At 48.8% G+C, this 18,730-nt stretch overlaps 2 protein-coding genes across 3 annotated transcripts; both read right to left on the bottom strand.

Annotated features, from left to right (window-relative positions):
- Positions 1-1,538: 1,538 nt before the first annotated feature.
- On the bottom strand, positions 1,539-8,649 carry NAA10 (N-alpha-acetyltransferase 10, NatA catalytic subunit). The gene is made up of 8 exons (XM_012553207.3): positions 8,485-8,649; positions 7,742-7,840; positions 7,359-7,417; positions 5,587-5,632; positions 5,323-5,438; positions 4,948-4,992; positions 2,952-3,036; positions 1,539-1,895 (listed from the first exon to the last, which is right to left on the bottom strand). The coding sequence occupies exons 1-8, from the start codon at positions 8,503-8,505 to the stop codon at positions 1,659-1,661; spliced, it is 708 nt and encodes a 235-aa protein (XP_012408661.1). The 5' UTR covers positions 8,506-8,649; the 3' UTR covers positions 1,539-1,658.
- A 305-nt stretch (positions 8,650-8,954) lies between these two features.
- On the bottom strand, positions 8,955-16,407 carry RENBP (renin binding protein). 2 transcript variants are annotated; one of them, XM_031944503.1, is made up of 12 exons: positions 16,336-16,407; positions 16,142-16,230; positions 14,899-15,002; positions 14,415-14,490; positions 14,078-14,153; positions 13,715-13,887; positions 13,023-13,247; positions 12,776-12,857; positions 12,324-12,499; positions 11,770-11,901; positions 9,244-9,331; positions 8,955-9,151 (listed from the first exon to the last, which is right to left on the bottom strand). In XM_031944503.1, the coding sequence occupies exons 2-12, from the start codon at positions 16,142-16,144 to the stop codon at positions 9,081-9,083; spliced, it is 1,206 nt and encodes a 401-aa protein (XP_031800363.1). In that variant the 5' UTR covers positions 16,145-16,230; positions 16,336-16,407; the 3' UTR covers positions 8,955-9,080. The 2 variants fall into 2 exon arrangements, with proteins under 2 accessions (XP_031800363.1, XP_031800365.1); XM_031944505.1 differs by lacking the exons at positions 16,142-16,230; positions 16,336-16,407 and adding an exon at positions 15,666-15,862 and having other exon boundaries at positions 9,081-9,151.
- Positions 16,408-18,730: the final 2,323 nt, after the last annotated feature.

Genomic DNA, 18,730 nt, shown 5'->3' with positions numbered 1-18,730 from the left:
GAAGTCACTTCCCGCGCTGCGGCTTCCTTCCGTTAGTTGAGAAGGCCCCGACACGCACGAGAGGCAGGCTTAGCGTCCCAGTTATCACTGAAAGGACCCTTAGCCAGCATCAAGTCCCATCCCCTGACAAGAGGCCTGAGCGCGAGGGCATGGACTGTCCTAGAACATTCTGAGCCAGGACCAGAAGCTTCCTGGGCCGTTACCTCTAAGAAGTCAACATTCCATCAGACCCCCTAGCCTCCCCAAGATGTAATGCGAACAATGGCACGTAATGTGAAAGCGAACAAGCAAACAAAACCCCCATTTATGCTTTGGGGGGTTTTGTTGTTTGCTTGTTCGCTTTTTCTCGTGGTTTTCTTCCCTTTTGATCTGGTTTTTCTTGAGCCATATGACAAATATGAAAATGTTTAAAAGAATTGCACATCTTTAACCTAGATCAGATTACTAGATGTATTGGGAAGGTAGAGGGAGAAAAACTTGCCTCACAAAGCTTTGCAAAAATGTGGAAAACTATCTGTGTATTTAGAAAAATAAAATCCTATTAAAATGTTAAAGAAAAAAAAAAAAAAAGCAATGCATCAGTATTTTCACCTTTTGATCTGATTTTTTCTTGCAACCTCCTACCTAGACAGGTAGCCCGCATTTCCAAATGTACTCTTCGGCCCAGTGTTTCAGCCTCCTAGCTATTTCCCCACTGAAACCTTCTAGCTCCAAGTTCCTGTCACAGTCTTTGGCTTGTACCCCAGGGCTGGAACAATCTCCCTCCAGGGCCCTTACTACTTACCTCCCTGGTTTCCCTTTTAAGTCCCAACTAAAATCTACAGAAAGCTTTCCCCAAGCCTTCATTCTAGGGCCTTCCTTCTGATTATTTCCCGTTTAATGTGTCTACAGCTTGTTTGTATACATATTTGTTAGCCTGTGGCCTCCCCCAATAGACAAAATTCCTTGAGGACAGGGACTTTCGCCCCTTTTTACAACCCTAGCACTTTAGGACAGTGTTTGGCACATAGTAGGCACTGATGCTTACTGAACTTTAATGATTATGATTTCAGGTTGGCACCTTCTCTTTAATTTAGTCTTAGTGAATTACCAAGAACACTGAGAAATGCCACACTTATGTATTTCCCTCAGGCTAACATAGCCAACCTGTCAAGGGGCCAGACTTGCCCCCAGGATTCCTGGTCAGCTCTCTAACCACTGCATCACTGTCCTTTCATTTGTTAATTCCCTTTCTAAAATGAAGTGCTTGCCACAACCTTCCCTACTCTGTTTACTGCCAAGGAAGAGAATTATTCCCTCCCTCACTAATGCAGATTAGAAGACCACTGGATTTGGGGGCTGCCTCACTGAGCTGGTAGTGGAAAACCTTCCCCTTGTCTTGTATTCCAAAAGTGTTTCAAACACAGGACTTCCAAATTCGCACATGTGTACGGACGTACACACACACACACACACACACACACTCTCCCCCTCCTGTCTCTCTCCTCTTCCAGTATCCCCCAACAAGGGGGAAAAAAAAAAAAAACCACTTTCTCACAGAAAGACAAAGCCCCCAGGGCCCCAAATGCTTTAATAGGAAGAACTGATGGTGGTCAAGGGGAGGAGAAACAAGTGATGGGGGTGACTGATGAACAATGGAATCCCAGAGTTTGGGGATTCTAGGATGTGGAGTCGGAGGCCTCGGAACTGTCCTTGATGTCAGTGCTCTCGGTGGTCTCGCTGACCTCACTAAGGTCTTTGCTGTCACCGCCGCTGCTGTCCTCGGCTGTGGGGCCTAGGCCCTTCTCCTCACGGCAGCACTCCCCTAGATGGTTGACTTTGGGGTCCATCTTGTTCTCCAGGGAGGCCAGCACCAGATGTTTGCCTTTCTCCTTCACCTCCAGTTGCTTCCTCAGCTACCATGAGGGTGAAAGGACGAGCAAGTAGACGGACAGGTGGAGGAACAGATGGACAGGGAGAAGGTGGGGGGAGGGAAAGGGGGAAACAGAGAGAATCAGGAGGAAACGGAGAGACCATCCTTTGTCTCTAGGAAGAGGCAATGTGGCATAGTGGAAAGAGCACCGGACCAGGAGGGAGTCAGGAGACCTGGGTTCTAGTCCTGGCTCTGCCGCTGTGACCTTAGGCACGTCCTTTCACCTCTCTGGACCTCAGTTTCCTCATCTGTAAAATGGGGACAATAATGCCTGCCCTGCCTGCCTCCCTCACAGACCTGTCCCAAGGATTAAAGATAAAGGAGGTAAAAGCAACTTATAAACCTTGACAAATTCTATGTCTAAGTAAAAGATCTTCCCACCTCTCTGGGGCCCGGGCCCAGCCCCAATCCCCTCCAGTGAGTCTAAACCTTATACTGGTGCTAACCGACACCCTCTCAAGCAGGCTTCCGAATCTAATGAAACACTTCTCTCAATCATAGTTTTGAATAATTGAAGGAAATGCTACATTTCTATTAGAAGTAAAAATAAAGAAGTCTTCTCCCCCCCTCCCTGTCCAAGATCGCCAACCCACAGATCCCAGGTTAAGAACTGCAACTGAAGGGCCTGCTCCTGCCATGGGCATCACCAGGGACCTTACCTGTCTTCCTCATTCCCCGCCACGTCAGGGAATTCCCTCACTTTGTAAGAAAGCCAAGTTGTCCTGGTTTCTCTTGTCAAAAAGGGTCAGAGCTGCTAGGGACCTCAAATCACCCAGCCCAAATCTGAGCATTTTACACAAGGAAGGTATTGGGGCCCACAGGGGTAAAGTCCCTTGCCAAGTCACACAGCTATTAAGTGACAAAACCGGGTCTAGGACCCAGGTCTCCCAAATCTTAAATTCGGCAATGTTTCCACTGTCTCCCGACATTTGGACCTCAGAGAATCTTTGAATCCGGGGATTCAATCAGCTTCTCTGAGGTATACTCCCCCATCCCAACTCCAGCTGCAGCAAAGCTCCAAGACCTGCCCTCTACCAACCTCTTCGGCCATCTGAGTCAGATCTCTCTTCATAGCGTAGGCGTCCTCCCCGTCGGCATAATATTTGGGCTCCACCTCACTGATTCTTGAAAAGAGAACAGGAAAGGAGGAAAGGGGGGGAAGGGGGCCTGGTGGGAGAAATTCTCTCTGGTCTCCTTCCCTTCTCTCACCAAGTGAGAACAGGCCCAACAACCTGCCTTTGGATCGAGGAGTTAGCATCAAATGTAGGAGCCAAGGAGAATAATCAAGGAAAACACGGGGGTGGGGTGGGGAGTGCTGCAGAGAAGATTCCAAGTTGTCACGAGGCATTCGTTCTCAACTTCATGGGTGCTGAAGGGTTTTCAAGAAATAACTTGAGAGCTAAGCACAGTTCACCACTTCTTGTACCGCCAACAGACACTCCCCGAGTTCAATTTCCACCTCAGACTTACTAGCTATGTGAGCTGGGGCAAGTCATTTAACCTCTGCCTCAGTTTCCTCATCTGTAAAAGGAGGATGATAACAGCACCCATTCTTAGTGCTACTGTGAGAAGCAAATATGAGCTAAGCACAGAGCCTAGTACATAGTATACTCTATATAAATGCTTTTTCCCTCTTGCCTTCTCTTTCTCCCTTAGCTCAGCACAGGATCTCCAGTCTTGACCTGATCACATCTGGCATATCATGTTTGGTCTTAGGGCTGACCTTTAGTAGTAAGGTCATTCTCCATTCGGGTGAAATAGGGGCTGCTGACTTTGGACTTAGCAGCTGGCTCCTAAATTTAGCTAGAGATAAGAGGCCTGGGGGGGAGGGAGGAAGGATGGGAAATGTTAGCCATATCCAAGTGCCTGAAAGGCCTCTTCTCAAAGGGCAGATCTAAGAACACCAAAGAAGATGGTACAGAAAGATCAATTCCAGCCCAATGAGAATTCCTGGTAGTTAGAGCTGTCTAGGAAGGAGGGAATGGACGGGCTTTAGCAGTGGCTGGAGGACCACCCCGAAGACTCTAGGCCAGGAGTCCTCAAACATTTTAAATAGGAGGCCAGTTCACTGCCCCTCAGACTGTTGGAGGGCCGGACTATCGTAAATAAACAAAAACCTTTGTGGGCCTTTAAATAAAGAAACTTCCTAGCCCTGGGTGAGGGGGATAAACGTCCTCAGCTGCGGCATGTGGCCCACTGGCCGTAGTTTGAGGATCCCTGCGTCTAGGCTTTCTATTTCCTGTCAGGCTCCTTTCTCTTGCTTTGCCATAAGGCCCTCCTGCCAAGCTTCCTCCACCTGGCTCTGCCTTTCTAGTTCACAGTCACCACCACCATAGGCATCAGTCTATTTGGAGTAATTTAGAGGTCACCTTTCTGGCCTAGCAAGCATCACTAGGTAACTTTTGCAGGAAGTCACTCACAAGGAAACATAAGGAGCAAAAAGCAGCTGCCACCTTGCCCTGGGAAAGCTCTCCATAACACATTTCCACATACCAAAGCTGGATCATCATTTACCATCCACATCACTCACATCTCTATGGCACTTGAAGGGCTCCAAACTCTCTTCATAGCAGCCATTTTACAGATGAGGAAACTGAAACTCAGATACTTATCCAGGGTTACAGGGCAAGTGTCTGAGACAGGCTTTTTAACTCAGTTCTCCTGACTCCCAAAATCAAGGTCTTTCTGTTTCATCGTGCTGCACAGCAGCATGAGGAGTGACCTCAGAAATCACCAAGTCCAACCATCTCAGGGCACAGAGGAGGAGTGAGAAACCCAGAGACAGGAGAGATTTGTCCAGAGGTCACTGAACTAAGAGTGGCTCGTGTTTTGTCTACAGGATCACATCTGCAGGCTGTTGGTGGGAATGGGGGCATGTCTGCCTGGGCCTGCAACATCTCTGCTGCAACCTGGCATCCACATGGAAGAGCAGAAGATCAGGAGTCTCTTCCTGGCCTCTTCCTCACACATGCCCCACCTTGCCTAGTGCTGGCCCAGGCTTCCCATTTCCCTCAGGAGGGCCTGGAATGACTTACTGAAAGTTAAGTGTGTTGGAATACAGATGCAGAGCTGCCCGGTTACTGTAAGACAATAAATAGCCAGTGAACGTGGTGAATTTTAAAAGGGAACAAAGTCTATCACCATCTCTCCCCTCTCCCCGCAACCAAACTGCCTCCCCGAACATCCACCTCTCCACTCCTCACCCCAAACCAAGACCTTTTCTCCACTTCAAAATGTCACCCCCGTTGTCTTTGAAGACCAATCTGACAAAGTACTCATTCCTGCCTCCCAGGATGATACTCGGGCCTCACTGCTTACATTAGGCCCTGTTCATGGAGCCTTTATCTTCCACCTCTGATCGAAAATTTGTCTACATTTCTTCCCTTCTTCACTCTACCTCTGGCTCTCACCTTTTTCTAACATGCAGGGAGACATATTTTGCATTGAAGTTTTCAATCATGGCCCTTGAGGCCTGGTCCATGAGTTTCTGTGCTAGACCTAGTCGACGGTGGGAACGTTTTACGGCCTAACAGTTTGAAAAAGTAATCGTAAGAGAGGTTGTGAGTAAAGGAGAATAAAACCTAACAGCCAACAGCCAAGTCTATATTCCCTTTACCCCGAGGCAGAAATTTCAGTCCTAGGCCTGAGGTAGAGAAAGAAAGGGGTCTACATACCAAGGATGTAATATGCCCGTGGGGGACATCGTCTGGATCTTCCTCCCTAGAGCCAGAAAATGAAGATGAGGAAGAATTAGAAACTTTGCCTGCGAGTACAAAAATACATGAGTGAAGCTACCATCTCCTAAATTACCAATCATCTCTTCACTACACAATCTGATGACCTTTGTCCTCCTTGCTGCATCTGACCCTTTCCTTGGGTACTCCTCTCCCACTGATGACCTTTGCCCTCCTTGCTACATCTGACCCTTCTCTTGGGTACTCCTCTCCCCCAGTTCTCTTCCATTTTGTAGCTCCTCAGATTGCTTAACTGTGAGTGTTCTATGAGGTTCTTTCCTAGGTCCTTGCCTCTTCTCCCTCTACACTGCCAGGGATCCAGGATCTTGTTTGTTTGATACTTTCATAAATGTATTTCAATATGTTTGCTTTCTTTGGAAACATATATACTTTCACTTACGCTAAAAACATGATTCTGAGAAGAAATCCTTGGGCTTCCCCAGTCTGCCCCAGGGGTCCTGGATATCAAAAAGGTTAATAAGCCCATTCCAACTACTGGGATACTCATGCTTACCCCTACTAAGGGCATTTCACTTTGTATATACATTTACACATTTCTTTTTATTAGCTCTCTATATATACAAATAGGCACTCGCTGCCCCATTAGATGTAAGCGTCTTAGGAGCAGAAGTTGTTTCATTTATATTTGTATTCTAGCTCCAAGGAAGAGAAAATACTTATTAAGCACTTATTATGTACCAGACAGGCCCCACACTAAGTGAACCAGCCAATCCCTACTTTTGGGGACCTTAGAAGCTAATGGGAGAAGACCTCCTATAAAGGCAAACAGTCCCAGCACAATGCTTGGCCTACAGTAAGCTTGATTAGTATTACTCATATATTTTCCCTATATATTCCCCTATAAAACACACACACACCCCTGGGTGTGTATATGCCCATACTTATACACGTTTGTGTGTGTGTGTGCGCGCGTACATTTACACACATACGTACATGTGGGTTTACGTACTTGTTATTTACATGTGTGTGTATACCAGCATTTACATGTATATGTGAGTATACGTATCTATATTTACATATGTATGTGTGTACATACATCCACACACATTTTTAGCACGTTCGTTCCTGTTTTGATACTTTCTTTTTAGAATGTTCTCTTTCCTTTTGGCCAAGACGTAGCCTCGAGACCTGAAGCTAAACTTTTCATCTTTAGTCTAACACTGGTGTGCTGATTGTATGTTCAACACACATCTCCCAAAGTAAACGAGCAGATCCCCAAGGGAAAGGAAAAGGAACAAGCACTTCTAGCTTGCCTAGTAAGTGCCAAGCACTGTGCTAAACACTGTACAAATATGATCTAGATCCTGGAGCTTTCCTTTCTCCCATAAAGCCCTTCCCTACACACAGTGGGTGCTCACTAACATGTGTCGAATGCTTAGTTAGCAGAGGAGACTAAGAAGATGGACACCAGAGAGAATAACTAAAGGGAAGACCTAGAGCAGAGCCTAAAAGTTCAAACACAAATATTAAGGGGGAATGCTTCTGGGGACCTCCCACAGTGTCCACCAGGAAGACACAACCTATGAGAGCAAGCCTTGGGGCTGTCAGGTATACAGAACAGCCAGGGACCTTCACCTCCTGCTTTAGACAACCATGGAGAGCAGAGGTGTGAATAGAAGGGTCAGGGTTAGTGGTGGTGAAGCTTTTACTATACAGGGAAAGGGGGCACAGAGACAGAGAGGACAACTCACATTTTGGCCAGGACATAACCCACGATCTTCCCATTTTCATCTTCAGCGATGTAAGACAGCTACATGGAAGTGGCAGAGTGAAAGTGAGAAGAGAATTCTTCTTATCCCAAACCCCAAACTCCTGACCAGGCAGAGAATCAGAATGTCAGGCTTGGAAGGATCACAGGCTCCATTAGAATCAAGGAGCCCAGAGATGATGCAGGCCATGGAATTCTTATTTTACAGATAAACAAACTGACTCTCAGAGAAGGAAAATGACTAGCTCAGGGATAGATAGACTGGAGGAGAGTTTCCAGTTCTACTACCCTTGAAACCAGTGATTAATTTCCAACCCACTCAACACTAAAATCCCATCTCCTCCTCCATTCCCTCTAAACACACACCTGAGGCCAAGACAGACCATGGTAGAAATAGTATTTCATCTGATAGTTTTCTGGAAGGCACAGCAGGTTGCAGTGCTGCATATTCATCAGGTCTTCTGGCTGGGGACAGGGTGGGAAAAGACGGGCCAAGTGTTAATTCTTGGACTTTGGTCCATAGGGCTCTCACCAAAACTTTGCTATTGTTCAGAGGTTTTTTCAGTCCCGTTCCACTCTCTGTGACCCCAAAGGCCAAACGCCAGGAACACTGGAGTGGCAGGACTGACACGACTCGACCAAGGTCATACAGCTGCCAAATGGCTGAGGTTCGATTTGAACTCAGGGAAAGAAGTCTTTCTGACTCCAGGGCCGACATTCAAACATACTTGGCCCACCTGCCTTGGCATGGAGATAGCGCCAGTTCGATGGGGTTAGGAGTGGGCTGGTATGGGTGCAAGAACAAATAAGAAACACGATGAGCCTGTTCCCTCCAAAAAATAGGGGTCATACGGCCTAATGCATTTGGTTGGGGGCAGGTTACCCTTTCCAGGGTTCACCACCAGCCCGCATCCAAGGAAAACCTCGGCCCTCACAGGCTAGGTTCCTCCTCTCCAAAACTCCACCCCAATAAACAAATTCCCGCCTCAAGACACTTTATTAACGCATGCGCGCACACCCACAAGCCTTCAGGCCCTCCATTTCCACGCGGCCCGTGCCCTTTGCCTCCTGGCTTCCCTCCCGACTCCCGACTCCCATTCCTCCCTTACCCGAGCGTTGCGGATGTTCATGGTTCCCGACACCCACGCGGACTTAACCGGGTAAAGGATTGGTGAGGAGAAGCAACTGCGCTCCCAGCCGCCGCCGCGGGATCCAGGTTGCTATTGAGCAGTTGCGGAAGGGGCGGGCCTCAGCCAATCAGTCGCCGCCTCCCCAGGCATGGCCCAATCACCAGCGCGGGGGACTCCCTCCCAGCTGCGGAGGTCTCACCCATTTAACAGCCCAGAGCAGGCCGCTTCGTTCTCCCCTAGAATTCGACTTTCCCACTCTTCCACCCCCCCCATCCCTCCGAGCCATTGGACTGTTCCGAAGAAGCGTTACCGAAGCCGAAAGGTTCGGTGGCGGGTGCTCGGGCTTCCAACTGCTGCTCAGGCCCCACCCCCTTCTCTTTTCCTCCCCCCCCCCCGACCCCAGTGCGCAGGTGCACCCCGCCCCCCACGAACACTCGGGAGTCTCCGGAGATGCTAGTAAACTTTATTGAAACTTTTCAGGTTGGGGTGGGGCTGAGGCTCCTTGAATCCCCTCGGGCAGAATGGGATAGTTGCTTGCAGAGGTTTGGCCCTTCTCAGTCTTTAGGCGCTGAACTTTAGGAGGTCATCAAGAGGGCCTTGAAGAGCTCCTCGCACATGTAGAGGCACCTGGGCACGTGGAAGCAACCTGCGGGAAGAGCCCAGAGCAGGGAGATGGGGGCATCCCGGTCCCGGCACCCCAGCATGCCCCTGGCACTCCCATCAACCATCTCCACTCACCTTTAAAGGGCCCCCCCTTGAAGTTGAGAACCACTTTGCCCTCCCGGTTCAGATAGCCATACCATTCTCCATGCTCAGGATCTGAGAACTGAGGAATAGGAGATAGAGTTAGGTGCCAAACTGGCCATCTCCTCCACCGCTCCAGCTCCGGGGACCTCTCAATTGTGAAAAGGGAGTGAGAGGCTGGGCATTAGAGGATCTAGTTTTCCTCTTTGTCGCTTTAAAGTGGAGGTGGAAAAGAAAGCATTAGTCAGAAAAAAAGGAACAGATCCCAGGCTTGACCCGTTTTCTCTTAGCCAAATCATAACCTGCTCTTGAGATTTCAGATTCATGAGAATCTTTGATTTCTTTTTTCTCTTTTTTTTTACTTAATAGCCTTTTATTTACAGGATATATACATGGGTAACTTTACAGCATTAACAATTGCCAAACCTCTTGTTCCAATTTTTCACCTCTTACCCCCCCCACCCCCTCCCCTAAATGGCAGGATGACCAGTAGATGTTAAAATATATTAAAATATAACTTAGATACACAATAGGTATACATGACCAAAACGTTATTTTGCTGTACAAAAAGAATCAGACTCTGAATTATTGTACAATTAGCTTGTGAAGGAAATCAAAGATGCAGGTGTGCATAAATATAGGGATTGGGAATTCAATGTAATGGTTTTTAGTCATCTCCCAGAGTTCTTTTTCTGGGTAGAATCTTTGATTTTTAAAGTTGGAAAATAACCTTAGAGGCCATGCAGTCCAATCCACTCATTTTCCCAAAGAGAACCCATCTTTGGCCCAGAGAAATGAAATGACTTGTTGCAAGTCATGGGGATAAAAAGGGACAGAGTTGCACTGAAACCCAGGGTCCTCTGACTGGGAATCTTGTGCTCTTTTCCACCATACCACATTTCCATACCCAAAGGAGAGACTATTTCAAAACGTGCCACCCCCAAAGGGCTACCCTTACCCCTCCGTCAGGCCATTTCTTTTTTGCTTAGGCAATTGTGGACCCTTCCCCAGGGTCACAAAGCTAGGAAGTGATGAGGATTTAAACTCAGGTCCCTCCTGATTTCAAGGCCAGCACTCTATCCACCACTGTGCCATCTGGTTTAGCCCTCATAACATTTCTTTCTGAGTTCCTTAAGGCTCAATAAACTGGCTCCTTTGTGGAGCACTCCTAAGGAAGAGGTAGGGCTTGACCACAAATTACTTGGTGGGTGGAATCTTATGATATCAGACCTCTCTCGGTATGTAGTGGTGAAAAGCTGGCAAAGCACTTTTAATTTATATTATGACTTCACTGATCCTCACGACTATCGTGAGTACATATTATAACCCCCATTTCACAAATGGGAGACTAGGCCAGAGAGCAGAAATGGACATGAAAAGAACTGAAGGAGCTGGAGTAGTAAAGGGAAGTTTCACAGAGAAGGAACATTCAGGGTGGAAACCAACTAGGATGGGATAAAATAGAAAGTTAATATTTGAAACTTGAAAGTAAGTGTAAGCTAAGCCTACCTCCACCAACACACTGGGTAGTTCCCAACTTTCAAGGTCTTCCTACCCCCTCCAGAATTTCTATCCTTCAAGATCCAGCTCAGGTCCTAGCTCAGCAAAGATGTCTTCCTTCCCCATCCATCAAAGCCCCAGTAATTAGTCCAAGGTTTCTTAAATTTTTCCCACTCAAAACCTCTTTTTGCCTGAGAAATTCATATGTGAACCAGGTACATATGTGAAATAGGTACAACAAATCATTTACCGATAAGAAAGAATAATTTTGCGACTCCATTTTGCAAGACCCCATGAAGGATTTCACATTACAGTTTAAGAAGCTTTGTTCTAGAACAGAGGTGTCCAACGTAGGCAAGAGACCCCAGAACCAGATCAACAAGTAATTGGGTTAAATCTGTGGTTAAATCACAGATTTAAGTTGGTGGGGATCTTTATGTTCCAGTTCAGTGGTCCTGTCTGTGAGTTTGACAGCACTGACAGCATCACGGAACCTGAGCCAGCTAAACAGATCCTGCCTTGATCAAGAACACTATAATATAATATTTATAATATATAGTATATGACATATATATGTACTATATATAATATCACTGGGGGGAGGGGCCTTCCAGCCCAACTTCTGACAATAAGGAATTCTCTACAATTCCTATGCACAATAAAGCAGCTGGAGGTATTGGAATTCACAGTAATGGCGACCGATTTCAACCAATAAAAACATGCAGTGGGAATATACGATAATAAAAAAAAAAAAAAAATAGTGAAATACTGAACGGCTGAACCAAGCAACCTCTCTGAGGGGTTTAAAGCAACCTCTTCTGTTTGGGGGCAATTCTAATCGTTGGAAGTTTTCTCCTATCAAGCTGCCATTTGCCTTGTTCTTGCCCCCCGGGCAGACAGGGCCCTAGATTTTCCCCATCTCGGTCTCTCCCTCCCTCCTTACCCCTTTCCAGCCTAGCCATGCCTTAAGCAGAGCAGGCAGATCTTTGCCCGGTTAGAGGTTTTTGAATGTTTTCTTACCTTCTCGAAGGCATATTCAGCAACTTGGCAGAAAAGCTGGAGCAACATGGGGTCCCTGGTCTCGTTGTAACTCATGAGGAAGGCGATCATGGCTTCATTATGGGGCCACCAGAGTTTCATGTCCCACTCCAGCTGGGGTCGGGGGAGGAAAAGACAATCTTCAACCACTCATCTCTAAGCCACCCCTCCCCCATCTCTGTCTCCTTTCCCCTTCACTCCCCACTCTCTATTCATTTCTTCAGGGTGAGCCCCCTGGACTTTGCCCCCTTTCCAGTGCCGACAGTACATCCCTCGCCTCTCCAAATTCGGGTCCAACACTGTCCGGGGTTCTGTGCAGCCACCCCCACTTTGGGTCTAGAAGTGCTTCAGTGTCCTGTCTCTCCAAGAGTAGGAACACAGAGTCTCCATCAGATTTAGAGGGAAAAGGCTTCACTTCCCTCATCAACCCCTGTCCGAGCCCAATTCCCTGCATTCCCCGTAGCCATGCTAGCTACAGAAGTCTCAACTCTAGCGTGGGTTCTGGGACCTAAGCAGAGAGCTTGGGGGACTCTCACCTGGGTGGGGCAGAACTTATCTGCATCCTGGAAATAAAAGATCCCACCATTTTCAGTGTCCCAACCAGATTGGAAAGGCTGCAGGATGAATTTCTCAATGATAAGAGCTTTCCGTTCAGCGTCTCGCTGGCGGATAGCATGGCGTAGCAGGAACCAGCCAGCCTCCAAGGCGTGACCTGAGGTGGGGACACCACAGTCAGAGCCCCATCATCTCCCTTACCTCTCAGCGGCACACTCAACCTTCCCCAACCACCTCTGGATTCCTCCACCCTGTGAACTTCACCTCGTGAGCCGCTCCTTGGACACAAAGCTTAGAGAGCTCCTTCAAAGTATGGGTCCTTGGCCTCCTGGGCCTCCTGATCTACCACCCAGCACTGGGAATTCGACCTTTGTCCATAGTGCACCCTTCCCCCCCCCCCAACTCTAGACCGTATTACTCCCTTTCCATTCACCTGGATTCTGCTGTCTTCCCAGGCAACCAGGAATTTCCTTGCCATCCACAGTTACGTTCTCCAGGACAACCTTTCCATCTCTCTGTCAGGTTGCAGGAGAGTTAAGTCAGAAAAAATCCTTCCTCCACTTTATACTCCTTCCCCCAAGCCCTCAAAGAGAAGAATCTTAGCCCTACCCAAGCCTACACCCTCCTAAAACAATTGGCTGGCCACAGTCCCTCCACCCTCGGTCCCCAGGGTACCCAACCTGGAGATGCTTCAAGATGTTTTCAGTACACCATTCACCCAGCTCCCAATATTTTCGGGACATCACATCATCATCCTCCCCGAGCTGATCCACTAAGTTAAGCAGCATCATGGGCACAGCCATAGGGTCGGCCTTCACGGTTCCCGAGAGCTGGGGTTGGCCCAGGCCGGTAGGGTCCACTCGAACCCAGTACACGATCTGATCCATCATCTCCACAGCTTCTTTCTTGGGAAGGAAGACACGGGATCAGGTTGAGTTCTCCTGGGTCAGCCAAAGAGTTCTGCTGATTACTTAGCTTCTTCTCTAATCCACCTGGGCCCAGGCCCGTATCCCTGAATCTTGGCAGTGGTTTATCTCCTCCCCTCATAATTACAGAAATACATAATATGTATCTACACATTAGATTTGACATATATTTTTAACATGATTAACATTTTTTTTTATGATTATTTGCCATCTCTAGGGGGAGGAGGAGGGGGAAATTGAGGTTTACAATGTTGAAAAATTATCCCTGCATATTTTTAAAATAAAAAGCTGTAATTAAAAAAAAGAAAACTGTTCCCAGCCCACACTGATTAGGAGTTTCTTAGATCTTCCACTTCCTAGCCGGGTACTTGGACAAATTACTTTCTCCTTGGGGCCTATGTTCACTCGGCTGGAAAATGAGATCTAACCACTTTTATCCCACATACCTGATATCGGGGGTCCCCGGTGGCCCTCCACAGCTCGTCCATGGCCATAGTATAGAAACATTCACTGAAGATTGTTCTCTGAACCTTGGCAGGGCGGCCATCACGAGTCAGCACAAAGGCACACTTTTTCGCTGGAGGGGCTACCCGGGCATGGCGGATGAGGAATTCCCCGCCTGGAAGCAGTGTCAAGGGAGGAAGTGAGCCCCACGCTCCCAACTCTATTCCAAACCCCTCCTCGGGGAGAAGGAGGGACAGGGATCGAAAAGGCCTTTCCTGTAGGGACTATTTCGGGAGGGGACCTCTCATTCTAGACAGGGCTACTCCTTCAGGGGGATGGGGAAGAGGGAGATAGAATTAAAGCACCTGCTTTGGCGGCATCCAGGATCTCAGGCCAGTGGAAACGTTGCAGCTTTCGGTACAGCCGGCAGTACATCCATACCTGGAATGAGAAAGCCAGTGTGGGCCGGGATGGGGGAGTCCGCCCTTCTTCCAAGCCTATGGACCCGCCTTTATCTATGTACACCTTAATCTGGAGAGGGGAGAGCCTATGTCAGCCCACACACTTTCTAGGCTAAGTGTAGCTGGATTCAAGGAGGGCTGGGCCTCTTGGTATTTTGTAGGCCACGGTCAGGCACGTCTTGAGGCCTGCGCCACACAGGCCAGAATATGTGGGTCTCCCCTGAGGTGGGGGGCACTTTACCTGCCTCCCCTGCAGCCACACGTACTTGAGGTCATCATATACGTGGCCCTCCTTAGTGAGGCAGGTGAAAAAGCCACTGGAAGAAAGGAGGGGAGATTAGTTAAGGGGAGGAGGCTGCTTTGGGCTGTTTATGCTACGCTGCCACCTTCTGCTAGCAACAGACCCCCCCCATGGTGGGGGGTGGGGGGGGTGGAGAAGTTTCTGGGTTGGATTGGAGCCAGGTTGAAAGATGTCTGGGCACTAAAGAGCTCAAGAAGAGGTGGTAGGGAGACAAAAACACTAGGAGAGAGTCAGGGCCTAGAAGGGGGAAGGCAGGGCAAGATGGGAGGGGGGTTGGGAACTGATGCCTGGTTGGAGGAAGGGAAGGAATGGGGGGGGGGGGCGGCCATGCTGGAGCTCTGCCCACAGTTGGGGCGACGAGTTGGCAAGGAGGGTTAAGTTTGGAATGAGGAACAAAGGCCAGGGGCCCTGAGGTGATCATTACCCGTGCTGGGAATCATGGGAGTACTTGGTCCAGAACATTACCACTCTGTCCAGCTCATTTTCCACCCGCTCCTTCCAGATGGCCAGTGTGGCCCTTTCCATCTCCTAGGGAATGAAAGGAAGAAATCCTGAGTGGTGAGGCAGCCGGCCATGGAGTTCAAGCACACTCTTACACTGGAGCCCTTGTGCACGTACAAATACCCCCCCACCCCCCAATTCCCTCCCTCTCCACATGCTCAGACCCCCTCCTCTCTACACTCACACATTCACATACACCCCCTGCACTTGCACACTTACAGTCCCCCCCACTCAGGCGCCCCCTCCCCTCTCCCCCCCACTCAGGCGCCCCCTCCTCTCTCCCCCCCACTCAGATACCCCCTTCCTCTCCCCCACCACCTCAGGCGCCCCCTCCCTCTCCCCCACCACCTCAGGCGCCCCCTCCCCTCTCCCCCACCACCTCAGGCGCCCCCTCCCCTCTCCCCCACCACCTCAGGCGCCCCCCCCTCTCCCCCACCACCTCAGGCGCCCCTCCCTCTCCCCCACCACTCAGGGCCCCCTCCTCTCCCCACCCTCAGGCACCCCTTCCCTCTCCCCACCACCTCAGGCGCCCCTCCCTCTCCCCCACCCTTCAGGCGCCCCTCCCTTTCCCCACCACCTCAGGCGCCCCCTCCCCTCTCCCCTACCACCTCAGGTGCCCCCCTGACACACACTGAATCACCCCCTCACACCCCCCCCCCATCCCTCTCCAATCCCCAGAGGGAATCCTACCCCAAAGAGGCAGCTGTGGAGAGCCCGGGGCCCCTCTCACCCTCCCCTCTCCCACAACCCCCAGAGCAGATTCTAGAGGCTGAGCCTGGGGCAGGAGGCTGAGAGACTGGGCTAGAGGCTGGTCCTGTGACTGCTCAGCTGACTGAAATCAGTTCCTGAAGCCGGAAGGGGAAAAGAGCAGGACCTAGGCTGGGGGCCCTGAACTTATAACCTTGGAGGGCTGGGGAGGGGCTAGAGTCGAGGCTCCCTCCCCTCATCTCCCTCTTGCTCCCTCCCCTTGTCTCCCTATCTTGCTCCCTCCCTGCTTTTCTCCCTCTCTGGCTCCAGCTCCCCCACAAGCAGGTTAACTCCCTCCTTCCCAAGCACCACTGAGCAGCAGGGGAAGAAGGAACAGAGCCTTCCTACCCCCTGGGGTGTGGCTGAGGGGGAAGGAGAGCCCCTCCCAGCAGGGGCAGAGGGAGAGCTGGGCTACTTACCATGGCTGAGGAGTCAAGTTCAAGTCCTCTGCAGTGTCTGTGTGGCTCTAGCCAAGCACCATCACCTTTCTGGGACTCAGTTTCTCCACCTGTAAAAGTGAAAAGAGTTGTAGTAAATGAGCTGGAGGACTCCCCTCTGGCTCTGGGCTGGGAAGAAGGATGAGAGGAAGCACAAAAGCAAAGTCTTTACTTACTCTCCTCCAAAAGTCCCAAGATTCCAAGGGGGAAGATGAGCCTCTTCCTATCAATATAAGAGATGGGGAGGGGGGAGGCGGGCCTTCTGCCTCCAAGGCCAATCAGTGCCCTCAACCTGTCTGTCCTCCTATCCCTAGCCTTCTGGAGCACAGTTCCTGTCCAAGATCCCACCGTGCCCCCACCCTCCCCATCCCCGACCACTCAGTGAGCCCTGGGGGGGGCAAGCAGTCTGTTCAGGGCTGCTGCTAGATGGCGCCATAGAGCACTGGCCTACAGGCCCTGGGTGCAAATTCAGCCCCAGATGCTAGTCTAGCTATGTGAGTCTGGGTAAGTCACTTCACTCCAATTACCTCCCCAAAAAACCGTTTGTTTTTTTAAGAAAGGAATTGGCTGCTTAGTTTCCAAGGGAAGTAGGGCCATGGAGGAGGGTGACAAGTCAGGCTCCACTCTCCGAAAGCCTCATATTAGGGTCTCCAGCCGGGGGCCAGTGATCAGCAGGGCGGCCAAACGAGCTGGGCCTTTGTCTGGCCCAGTCTAGCGAGCGGGGAGGAGGCCACAGCTACTCCCAACCTGGCCCTCTTCCAAAAGCACCTGCTCTCCCAACCACCCAAACGGGCTCCCTGGCCACCCCCAGCCCAGGAGCTGCCCTCTCTGCGCTGGCTGGGGAGAGTGGGGGCGGGGCAGTAGCCCAGACAACATTGGAGACTGAGCTGCCTGACCTGGGAGCTCTGGTCCAGCTCCAACAATCTATAGTCTCACCATTCCGGGCGCGGACTTGGACACAACTCCAGTCTGAGTGGCTTTACAAGACTCAGATTCCTTTTCCTCCCTCCTTCCTTCCTTCCTTCCTTCCTTCCTTTCTTTCTTTCCTTCTTTCTTTTCCTTCCTTCCTTCCTTTCTTCCTTCCTTCCTTCCTTCCTTCCTTCCTTCCTTCCTTCCTTCCTTCCTTCCTTCCTTCCTTCCTTCCTTCCTTCCTTCCCTTCCTTCTTTCTTTCTTTCTTTTCTTTCTTTCTTTCTTTCTTTCTTTCTTTTCTTTCTTTCTTTCTTTCTTTCTTTCTTTCTTTCCTTCTTTCTTTTTCCTTCCTTCCTTCCTTTCTTTCTTTCCTTCTTTCTTTTTCCTTCCTTCCTTCCTTTCTTTCTTCCTTCCTTCCTTCCTTCCTTCCTTCCTTCCTTCCTTTCTTCCTTTCTTTCTTTCTTTCTTTCTTTCTTTCTTTCTTTCTTTCTTTCCTTCTTTCTTTTTCCTTCCTTCCTTCCTTTCTTTCCCTTTCTTCTTTTCCCTTCCTTCCTTCTTTTTTCTTCCTTCCTTTCTTTCCTTCTTCTCTTCCTTTCCTTTCTTTCTTTCTTCTTCCTTCCTTTCTTTCCTTCTTTCTTTTCCTTCTTCCTTTCTTTCTTTCCTTTCTTCTTTTTCCCTTCCTTCCTTCTTTCTATACTTCTTTCTTTTTTCTTCCTTCCTTTCTTTCCTTCTTCCTTCCTTCCTTTCTTTCTTTCTTCTTCCTTCCTTTCTTTCCTTCTTTCTTTTTCCTTCGTTCCTTCCTTTCTTTCCTTCTTTCTTTTTCCTTCTTCCTTTCTTTCTTTCCTTTCTTCTTTCTCCCTTCCTTCCTTCTTTCTTTCCTTCTTTTTTTCTTCCTTCCTTTCTTTCCTTCTTCTTCCTTCCTTCTTCTTTCTTTCTTCTTCTTCCTTTCTTTCCTTCTTTCTTTTTCCTTCGTTCCTTCCTTTCTTTCCTTCTTTCTTTTCCTTCCTTCCTTTCTTTCTTTCTTCTTCCTTCCTTTCTTTCTTTCTTCCTTTCTTCTTTCTTTCTTCTTCTTCTTTTCCTTCCTTCCTTCCTTCCTTCCTTTCTTTCTTTCCTTTCTTCTTTTTCCCTTCCTTCCTTCTTTCTATACTTCTTTCTTTTTTCTTCCTTCCTTTCTTTCCTTCTTTCTTCTTCCTTCCTTCCTTTCTTTCTTTCTTCCTTCCACTTTCTTCTTCTTTTTTTTTCTTCTTCCTTTCTTTCTTTTCCTTCTTTCTTTTCCTTCTTCCTTCTTTCTTTCTTCTTCTTCCTTCCTTCTTCTCTTTCCTTCTTTCTTTTTCTTCCTTCCTTTCTTTTTCTTCTTCCTTCCTTCTTTCTTTTTTCTTCCTTCCTTTCTTTTCCTTCTTTCTTCTTCTTCCTTTCTTTCCTTCTTTCTTTTCCTTCTTCCTTTCTTTCTCCTTCTTCCTTCCTTCTTTCTTTTTCTTTTCTTCTTCCTTTCTTTCTTTTCCTTCTTCTTTTCCTTCCTTCTTCTTTCTTCTTCTTTCTTTTCTTCCTTCCTTTCTTTCCTCCTTTTCCTTCCTTCTTTCTCTTTCTTTTCTTTCTTTCCTTCTTTCTTTTTTCTTCCTTCCTTTCTTTCCTTCTTTCTTTTTCCTTCTTCCTTTCTTTCT

This window comes from Sarcophilus harrisii, chromosome X, assembly GCF_902635505.1.
Source record: "Sarcophilus harrisii chromosome X, mSarHar1.11, whole genome shotgun sequence".
Lineage (NCBI taxonomy): Eukaryota > Metazoa > Chordata > Mammalia > Dasyuromorphia > Dasyuridae > Sarcophilus > Sarcophilus harrisii.
The sequence above is the reverse complement of the archived record's forward strand: the minus strand, read 5'-3'. Positions and strand labels throughout refer to the sequence as shown.

Bases quoted from the DNA above. Each gene is read 5' to 3' on its own strand.
- NAA10 (XM_012553207.3), bottom strand. From the start codon at position 8,505: ATGAACATCCGCAACGCTCGG. The intron at 5,439-5,586 runs GTATGTAGACCC...TCAAACTGTTAG, and splicing joins ACGGGCATATTACATCCTTG to GCCGTAAAACGTTCCCACCG. The intron at 4,993-5,322 runs GTGAGAGCCAGA...ATTGTCTTACAG, and splicing joins TCCCTGCATGTTAGAAAAAG to TAACCGGGCAGCTCTGCATC.
- RENBP (XM_031944503.1), bottom strand. The intron at 13,888-14,077 runs GTGCTTTAATTC...CACTGCTTCCAG, and splicing joins CCTGGATGCCGCCAAAGCAG to GCGGGGAATTCCTCATCCGC. The intron at 12,858-13,022 runs GTTGGGTACCCT...GCAACCTGACAG, and splicing joins ACATCTTGAAGCATCTCCAG to AGAGATGGAAAGGTTGTCCT.